Raw genomic sequence first — 9,701 nt, 5'->3', positions numbered from 1 at the left:
CAGAATCGTTGCACTGCCAAGAAAAGCCTTTTGCAAAGCCAAGGTCGAGCCTCAGCCCCTGAAGAGTGGCCTCCACCTCTCGCTGATCTTACATGCGGCCAATTCAGCCTTCAGGCCTGCAGCTCCACGGACAGCAAGCTGCTGCTTGTGGGTAAATACTGAGGACATTGAAGCTTGGGCTCCAAATGTGTGTTCTGTGGAAACAATGAGACCTGGGCCTTGGACACAGGCTTAAGGCTCTTCTGTCTCAGTGAGGCTGGCGAGACACTGGCACAGGGAGGCTGTGGCTGCCCCCTCTCTGGAAGTGTTGGAGGCCAGGCTGGATGAGGCCTTGAGCAAGCTGGGCTGGTGGGAGCCGTCCCTGCCCATGGCAGGGGGTTGGGACTGGATGGGCATTGAAGGCCCTTCTAGCCCAGGCCGTTCTACGAACGTACGACTAAGGGCACAACCTAGCACATAAGAAGCCCCATCTGAGCCCGAGAAAGAACGCTGGGGGCGGCGGAGCCCGGGCCTGGGCGCGGCTCCCGAGGCGAGGGGCCGGCGAGAGCAGGTCGCTTCGCTCCGCCTCTTCCTGCGGCAGCCGCGCACTTGCAGCTATGGCGCCGAGCCGGGCGGGCGCTGCGCTGCGCCGCTCCCTCCTTCTCCTCCCGCCGCTGCTGCTGGCGCTGGCCAGCGCAGGCTTGAGCGGCTACTTCGGCACTAAGTCTCGCTACGAGGAGGTGAACCCACACCTGATACGCGACCCGCTGTCGCTGGGTCCCTCGGCCGCCTCGTCGCGCCTGCCCGCTGCCTGCACGCCGCTGCAGCTCCGCGCCGTGCTCCGCCACGGCACCCGCTACCCCACGGCCGGCCAGATCCGCCGGCTGGGCGACCTGCACTCCCGCCTGCTGCGCCGCCGTCCCGCCTCCTCCTCCTCTTCGTCGTCCTCCTCTTCTTCTTCCTCCTCCGCAGAAGCCGCCTGCCCCGCTGCCGCCGACCTGGCCGCCTGGCAGATGTGGTACGAGGAAAGCCTCGACGGGCGGCTGGCGCCACAGGGCCGGCGCGACATGGAGCTGCTGGCCCGCCGTTTGGCCGCCCGCTTCCCTGCCCTCTTCGCCGCCCGCCGCCGGTTGGAGCTGGCCAGCAGCTCCAAGCACCGCTGCCTGCAGAGCGGGGCCGCTTTCCGCAAGGGGCTGGGGCCATCCCTCAGCCTCGGCAGCGACGGTGAGCCCGGGCACCCTCCCCTCGTAAACGCACACACTGAGGGACCCTTAGTTCTACTTCAGGGTGGTGTTGAGGGGCTTGGAGTGCCCCACGAAGTCCACACTGCTGCGGGGCAGAGGAAGGTCGTGACCCCGGCCCCGCGTTCGCTCTCCTTAGGCTGAGGAGGACTGTGCGCCTCCGGGGACACCGCCGGGCTGGGGTGACTGTTCACGGGAGGGTGTCCCGGTGGCCGGGGCCCGGTACCCCAGAGGCCGGCGGTGCTTTCCCTGGGCTGTCCTTGAGCCCCGCGTTTGCTTTTCAGAGGTGGAGGTCGAAGTTAATGATTCATTGATGCGGTTTTTCGATCACTGCGCCAAGTTCGTAGCCTTGGTGGAAGAGAACGACGCGGCCATGTGCCAAGTGGATGCCTTCAAAGAGGGGCCGGAGATGAGGAAGGTCTTGGAGAAGGTGGCGAGCGCTTTGTGCTTGCCGGTAGAGGAGCTGAACGCAGGTAACGAGATGTCTGCTGCGGGTGCCTGATTGACAGCAGCTGCCATGAGGTGCAGCATTGCAGAGGAGGTAATTTTAAAGCCTGATGCCAGTCGGTGACAGCCTCTGATGGAATGTGTCAGGCTGTAAACGAATCTCGATGGGCAAGAAGTGTGAGTTTTGCTGCTCAGCCTTTGAGCTGGCAGTTTATTTCCTGGGTAACCTGCTAAAGTGTGATTGCATTTGATTTTTAGAGGCAAGTGGAGAGGAAGTTGGTGGGTTTTACCTTTTGTTTGTTGCAGATCTTGTTCAAGTGGCTTTTCTTACCTGCTCCTATGAGTTGGCTATAAAAAATGTTACCTCCCCGTGGTGTTCACTCTTCAGTGAAGAAGATGCCAAGGTATGTGCTCAGTAGGAGAGATACTTGAAAAGCCTCTGGAGAGGTTGTGATGAGGCTGGAGCTGGTCTCTTCTCCCAAATTACTAATGATAGGGCAAGAGGAAATGGCCTCAAGTTGTGTCAGGGGAGGTTTAGGTTGGCTGTTGGGAGGAAGTTGTTTCCTGAGTGGGTGGTCAGGCACTGGAACAGGCTGCCCAGGGAGGTGGTGGAGTTGCCATCCCTGGAGGTGTTTAAAAGGAGGGTGGACATGGCGCTTGAGGCTGTGGTCTAGTGATGAAGGCTGCTGGGATGAAGGTTGGACTGGATGCTCCTGGTAGTCCTTTCCAACCATAGCGATTCATAGTGATTAGATGTTGTGCTGAGGGGTTTGGGTTAGTCAAAGACTTGTCAGTGTGAAACTAATGATTGGACTCAATGAGCTTGAAGGGCTTTGCCAATCCAAGAAATTCTGTAATTCCTTAGTGTCCAGGTAGAGCTCTTTGCACAGTCTGTTTTTTGCCCCACGTTCTTCAGTCTAATGGATCCCTCCTTTGGTCTCCAGAGAGCTCTGGATTAATCAAGCCATGAGGCTGAAATATCTTTTTTTATCCAGACTTGAGTGCTGGTGCAGTTGTGGGTTATCCTGACTTGAAATTCTTTTCCTGCTGTGCTTAATTCATATCCCAGAATCCCAGCATGACAAGGTTTGGAAGGGACCTTGGATATCATCCAGTCCAACTAACCTGCTAAAGCAGATAGTATAAGCATTTTATTCCCCTGGAATGTTATAGACAGCTTTGTTTGGTGTATGGTAATCACAGAATCCTAGACTGGTTTGGGTTGGAAAGGACCTTAAAGACCTTCCAGTTCACTGCCATGGACAGGGACAATTCCCACTAGCCCAGCCCACTCAAGGCGTCATCCAACCTGGCCTTGAACACTGCCAGAGTTGAAGCCTCCGCAACTTTGCTGAGCAACCTGTTCCAATGTCTCACCAGCCTCATGGGGAAGAATTTCTCCCTAATGTGCAATCTAAATCCACCTTCTTCCAGTTTGAAGCCATCACCCTTTATCCTGTCACTTCATGCCTTTTTCAGAAGTCTCTCCCCAGCTCTCTTGTAGACCACTTCAGGTACTGGAAAGCTGCTCTTAGTTCTTCCTGGAGCCTTCTGCAGGCTGACTGGCCCCCAGGTCTCTGAGCCTGTCCCAAAAGAAGAGGTTCTTCAGCCCTCTGATTGTCTTCCTGATACTCAAGTATTCCATGTCTTACTTATGTTGGGGGCTCCAGAGCTGGGCTCAGTACTTCAGAGTAGGTCTCACAGGAATTATGACAACCATACAATCAAACACCTTGGTTCCAGAGTACATCACATGAGGTGTTCTAGGTCCTAAGGGGCTTCTTGTATGGTTTGGGGGACTGTCAGATCTCTAAACCTCACACCTGTTAATAAGACTAATAGAACCTGGATAAATTAGAGGTTGGCTCCTCTTCTTTCACAGAGTACCTGTTGTACCTTTTGATGTTCATTAAGTACCCCGTGGCGATTGGAGGCGACTTTGTGCTAGTAGATTGGAGTTAGGAGTAAATGCTGTCCTTTCAAAGAGGAGCAGGGTCAGAGTGCAGAGCTGGGGACTTCTGCTGAGCCCTGTGCCTTTCGAGAGAGAATCACTTAGCAGTGAGGTGGGCAGCTTCTCCATTGTCTGGAATTGCTTGAGGAGGTAAGAAGATGGGTTGGAGAGGCTTTGCTGGGGGGCCTTGAGAAGGTGAAATACACAGAGGCATAGTAGCAGCTATTGTTGAGAAGGTGAAGCATCATACAAAGTGGCCAACTCTCAGGTCCATTTTGCCACTGAGAAGTGAGCTTTTGGTGGTGTACATCCGTGAAAGTCTTGGCTCAGCTGCAGTAAAATCCCAATTTTGATGGTAGGAATTGTGAGGAGAGGAACAGAGAAGAGCATTGTGTCCTCCAGCACAGATCCAGGGTGCAGTTCTTCCTGAGGTGTATGCAGAAATAGACTCAGTGAAGGAGGAGGATGGCTTCCATCTGAGAGGTGACTGATTAGCTAAGTCTTTGACTGGTTTGATACCTCCCAGGGAGCAACTGAAGTAGTCAGGTTCCTGACAGGCTGGAGGCTTTGACACTCTGTGTAGCCAAGCTGCAGAGTACTACTAAGGCTGAAGCTTGGTATGATCAGGAGGGGGCTTTGCAGGAGAGTATCCACTGAAGGCTGCTGAATCTGCAGATTGGTCTTGGTAGATTAAGAACTGGCTGTTAGGACAGAGCTCAGAGGGTTATGCTCATTGGTACAGAGTCTAGTTGGAGGCCTGGAGCTCATGGTGTGTCCCAGGGACCAGGGCTGCACATGGTTTTCCACAACCTGGATAAAGAAACAGAGTGGGCCCTCCCCCAGTTCACTGCTAACACAGTACTGGGAGAAGTGCCTGACACCCCTCAAGGTGTGCTGCCATCCAGTCAGACCTGGACAGGAGCTGGGCACAGGCAACCTCATGGAGTTGAGCAAGGGCAAGGGTAGGATCCTGCCCCTGAGGAGGGACAACCTCCTGCAGCCGGACAGTTGCTGGGAAGCAGCTCCATGGAGAGAGACCTGGGAGTGTTGGGGAACAAGTTCCCCATCAGACAGCAATGTGCCCTGGTGGCCAAGAAGGCCGTTGGGGTGCCAGGGTGCAGCAAGAGTGTGGCCAGCAGGGCAAGTGAGATACTTTTCCCCCTCTGCTCTTGCCCTGGTGAGGCCACATCTGGAGCTCTGGGTGCACTTCCTGGCTCCGCAGACCAAGAGAGACCCAGAACTGCTGGATAGAGTCCAGGGCAGGCTGCAAAGCTGCTGAGGAGCCTGGAGCAGCTCTGTGAGCAGCAAAGGCTGAGAGCCTGCAGAAGAGCAGCCCCAGAGGGGATTTGAGCAATGCTCAGCAAGAGATAAAGGAGCTGTGGGGGGCAAGAGGCTAGGGACAGGCTCTTGTCAGTGGTGCCCATGGACAGGAGAAGTGGGCACAAAGTGGCATCCAGGAGGTTCCATGTGAGCAGGAGGAGAAAGTTGTTTGATGTGAAGGTGCTGGAGCCCTAGAGCAGGCTGCCCAGAGAGGTTGTGGAGTCTCTGTCTCCAAACCCCTCATGCCATCGTGCTCCTGGGCAAGCTGCTCTGGATGCCTCTGCTTTAGCAGAGGAAGTGAGCTGGATCATGTGCCAAGGTCTCTTCCAGGCTCACCATGCTGTGACTCTTGCATGTGCCTGCTGCTGTCTCTAGGCCTGGTGATGAGAATGGTTATGGACTTTGTGCTGCACCTGGTGTCTCCTTATTCTGGCTCTCTTCTGAAGTAGCTTCAGCTGGAGCCTTGACATTTAGGTTGTGGGGTCAAGGCTTGTTGATTTCTTGCCATGAGTGCTCCAGGTCTGTGGGGGTTTTATTGAACTTGAGTGCAGTAACAAATGCTTGTGAGGTCTGCCTGCAGGTGCTGGAGTACTTGAATGACCTGAAGCAGTACTGGAAGAGAGGATATGGCTACGACATCAACAGTCGCTCCAGCTGCATCCTGTTCCAAGATATCTTCCAGCACCTGGACAAAGCAGTGGAAGAGAGCAGAAGGTAAGTAAAAAGGCTTCTGTGCCTTGGCTGCAAGTTTTCTGAGGTGGATTTAATGTAATTAAAAATTGAGTACTTCCAAAGAGGGCAGCAGGAGCAGAGTTTGAGCTAGGAGGATTTTAGCGGAGAGAATAGGACTTCTATAGAGCAGTATTAATGGAAAGACTGTGGGTGTGTGTATATATACATAACTCTGATGATGCTCTTGTGTCTACCTAATGTATTTCCATCTTTTAATTTAACTGCTCCATGCAGACCTTCAAGGGACAGCCAGCAGCTCTGCCTGCTGAAAGTGTTCTCTTCCTGTGGAGTTTGAGAAGAGTTAGAACAATGAGCTCTGTTTTGAAATGTTCTTGGTAAAAATCATCTGTGAAAATAGAAGCCTGTGGGTTGAAGGCATCCCCATAATCCTAGGCTGGGTGCAGAGTGGGTTGGGAGTGGTCCTGAGGAAAGAGACTTAGGAGTGTTGGGTGCTGAGCAGCTCGCAAGGAGCTAGCAGTGGCCTCCTGCAGCTCAAAGGCAGCTGTGTGCTAGGTTGCAGCCAGAGGAGTATGGGCAGCAGGGCAATAGAGAAGAGATTCTGTCCCTTGGCTTTGCTCTGCTCAAACCTCACCTCCAATCCTGTCTCCAGCACAGGAAGGACACAGAGCTGCTGGAGTGAGGTCAGAGGAGGCCATGAAGGTGACTGAAGGGCTGGAGCAGCTCTGCTGTGAGCACGAGCTGGGGGTGTGCAGCATGGAGAGGAGAAGGCTCCAGGGGGACCTTAGAGCTGCTGCCAGTGACTGAAGGGATTCTGCAGGAAGGCTGCAAAGGGACTTGTCCTGAGGGTGTCTGGAGACAGGACAGTGGGAATGGTTTGAAGCTGAGGGATTTGCTTCTTCCCTGAAAGGTTTCTCAGCCACTGGCATAGGCTGCCTAGGGAAGTGGTGGAGTCTCCATCCCTGAGGTAATTCACAGAGACAGAGTTGTGGTGCTGAGTGCCTTGGCAGAGTTAGAGACTGGTTTGACTCTGTGGTCTTAAAGGGCATTTCCAACTAAAACCATTTCTTGACTCTGCACCTCCTCTGTAGTGTCATGGAGTTAACCACCCCTGTACACCCTTCAGAGAGCTGAGCTGCCTATGGTATGTCTGTGTTGTTACTGTGAACGGGTATCAGCAGTGGTGATTGAGTGGCTATGTGCTGTTGATCCTTGAGTTGGTGTGATGGGAGAAGTAAAACAGCAGTGAAACTGGGATGTGGTGTGGGGAAAACAAAGCCTTCAATTTGAGCTTGAGGGTTGCTTTGGCACACAATGACCTGTGTTTGCTTGCACCTGCTGGTGATCTGTTTGATTTGAGGGCTGCTTTAGGCTGAAATTCATAGGAGAATTGATTGACACCCTGTCCTCATCTTTGCTGCATGGAGAAAGACATTAGAGGCTTACTGGACAGCAAATTCTCCATGGGACATCAGTGTGTCCTTGTAACCAAGACCAATGGTGTCCTGAGATGCCTCCGGTGTCCAGCAGATCTAGGAAGGTTCTTCTCCTCATCTACTCTGCCTTGCTGAGGCCACCCATTAAATACTGTTCTGGGCTCCCCAGTTGAGGAGGGACAGGAAACTACTGGAGAGAGTGCAACAAAGACTAGGAGGATGTTGAAGGGACTGGTACAGCTCTGTGATGAGGAAAGGCTGAAAGCCCTGGGGCTGCTGAGCTTGAAGGAGGCCGAGAGGAAATCTGATCACTGTCTGTAACTGTGAGGGGCCAGTGTTAGGATGGAGGTGCCAGGCTCTTTCTGGTGGTGCCTGGTAATAGGACAAGGAGCAAACTGGAGCTCAGGAAGTTCTAAGTCAACATGAGGAGAAACTTCTTTGTTGTGAGGGTGCTGGAGGCCTGGAGCAGGCTGCCCAGAGAGGTTATGGAGTCTCCTTGTCTGGAGACTTTGAAAACCCACCTGGATGTGTTCCTGTATGACCTGTACTCGGGGATCCTCGTCTGCAGGGGGGTTGGACTTGATATCCAGAAGTCCCTTCCAACTCCTACCACTCTATGGTTCTGTCACTCTATGTGTGTCCATAACTCAGTGACCTGTCCCATGAGTTAATACCTCAGCAGATACATGTGGAAATGGTTGTAAAAGAGACAGTATCAAGGGTAGGTTCCTAAGCTCATATCAATATTGCAGTTACTTAATTGATAGAAACCAGCTGATAAGGACCTGCAGCCACCAAACAAGGCCTTGGTGGATGTTCTTGTGTTCCAGACACTGGTGGGACTTAATTTTTATAGTCAATGGTGTCCCTGCCCATTGCAGGGGGTTGGAACTAGATGATATTTCACAGTATCACCAAGGTTGGAAGAGACCTCACAGATCATCAAGTCCAACCCTTTACCACAGAGCTCAAGGCTAGACCATGGCACCAAGTGCCACGTCCAATCCTGCCTTGAACTGCCCCAGGGACGGCGACTCCACCACCTCCCCGGGCAGCCCATTCCAGTGTCCAGTGACTCTCTCAGTGAAGAACTTTCTCCTCACCTCCAGCCTAAATTTCCCCTGGCACAGCCTGAGGCTGTGTCCTCTCGGTCCCTTCCAACCCATTCTGTGTTTATAACCATATTTGAGTAGAGAAGACAGCAAGGAAGTTTTTATTGTTTAAGAGTCTGCTGTCTGAGGATACAGGATGAGCATTAACAGTGGTAGAAGAATCTCAGAATCCCAGCATGGTGGTTTTGGAAGGGGACCTCTGCAGATAGCCCAGCCCAACTCCCCTGCTAAAGCTGAGGCATCCACAGCAGCTTGCCCAGGAGCACAACTTCCAGGTGGTTTTGGAATCTTTCCAGAGGAGGCCTGCTCCAGGCCTCCAGCACTCTCACAACAAACTTTCTCCTACTGCTCACATGGAACTTCTTGACTTTGTGCCCACTGCCCCTTGGCCTGGCCCTGGGCACCACTGACAATAGCCTGGCCCCAGCCTCTTGCCCTCCACAGCTCCTTTAGCTCTTGCTGAGCATTGCTCAGCTGCCCTCTGGGGCTGCACTTCTACAGGCTCTCAGCCTTTGCTGCTCACAGAACTGCTCCAGGCCCTCAGCATCCCTTGCAGTGAAAGTCACTAGCAGCAATCCTGCCAGCCCCTGGCTTCTTCGTTGTCCTTTTGATGTGAGATATGGAAAATGCTCCTCTGCTCCTCACTGCAGCTCTGAGTGCCACAGCAGTTGAAGGTGTGTGTGGGGCTGGGTGATAGTTCTGGATCTGGTAGTGGTGCAGTCCAAGCTGTGGTTACGCTGCAGGGCTCAAGGTGCTGCCAGCCAGCAAGCAGGTTGCTGTGATCGCCACTTGCATGTGTTGAGTCTGAAGAAAGGCAGAGCTGGGAGTGAGTAGCTCAGGGAGAAGTGCAGGTGTGCAGGAAATCACAGGTGCTTTATGGCCTTCTGCAGGCTGAACAAAAGTTCATGAACAGCCTGGCTCACCTTGGGACAGATCAGTTCTGCCTCCTTTTGGGGGGGTTACTATGAGCAGTGACAGCATCTCAGCCCTCAAGTTACCTGCACTGTGTGTGTGAGAAGTCCCCCATGAAAGCCATTTCCGTCTGTACTGAGCTCTTGAGAGCTAGGTCAGCATTCCCCAAGTGCCCAGCTTCGCCTTGTGTTCTGGGTAGCAGAGCACCACATGAGGAGACATGATTGATAGTAGCCACCATGGCTTCAACATGGGCAAGTCCTGCCTGATGGCTCTGTATATTAGGGATGCTCTGGATGTCGTGGAGGTAGAAATCAAAGATGTTCAAGTTGAGTCATTATGGGTGAGACTTAAGGCGAAGGCCAACAAGGCTGATATCCTGGTTGGATTCTGTTACAGACCACCCAACCAGGAAGAAGAGGTTGATTTATTACTCTTTAAGCAACTGGAGGCTGCCTCAAGATCACCTGCCCTTGTTCTGGTGGGCGACTTTAACCTACCAGACATCTGCTGGGACTTAAACACTGCAGAGAAGAAGCAGTCTAGAAGGTTTCTGCAATGTGTGGAAGACAACTTCCTATCCCAGCTGTTACGTGAGCCTACCAGGGGGGCA

The 9,701-nt window shown here is 53.1% G+C and overlaps 1 protein-coding gene across 1 annotated transcript in view; it reads left to right on the top strand.

The window, feature by feature from the left end:
• The first annotated feature begins 509 nt into the window (after positions 1-509).
• MINPP1 (multiple inositol-polyphosphate phosphatase 1) overlaps positions 510-9,701 on the top strand; it is a 30,197-nt gene continuing 21,005 nt past the window's right edge. Inside the window, exons 1-4 of the mRNA XM_064144993.1 lie at positions 510-1,203; positions 1,505-1,693; positions 1,974-2,071; positions 5,519-5,652. Coding sequence (XP_064001063.1) covers positions 597-1,203; positions 1,505-1,693; positions 1,974-2,071; positions 5,519-5,652 — 1,028 coding nt within the window. The 5' untranslated portion in view covers positions 510-596. The remainder of the gene's footprint in view (positions 1,204-1,504; positions 1,694-1,973; positions 2,072-5,518; positions 5,653-9,701) is intronic.

This window comes from Pogoniulus pusillus, chromosome 6 (genome assembly GCF_015220805.1).
Source record: "Pogoniulus pusillus isolate bPogPus1 chromosome 6, bPogPus1.pri, whole genome shotgun sequence".
In the NCBI taxonomy this organism is placed as follows: Eukaryota; Metazoa; Chordata; class Aves; order Piciformes; family Lybiidae; genus Pogoniulus; species Pogoniulus pusillus.
Note: the sequence above shows the minus strand (reverse complement) of the source record. Positions and strands in the feature narration are given on the sequence as shown.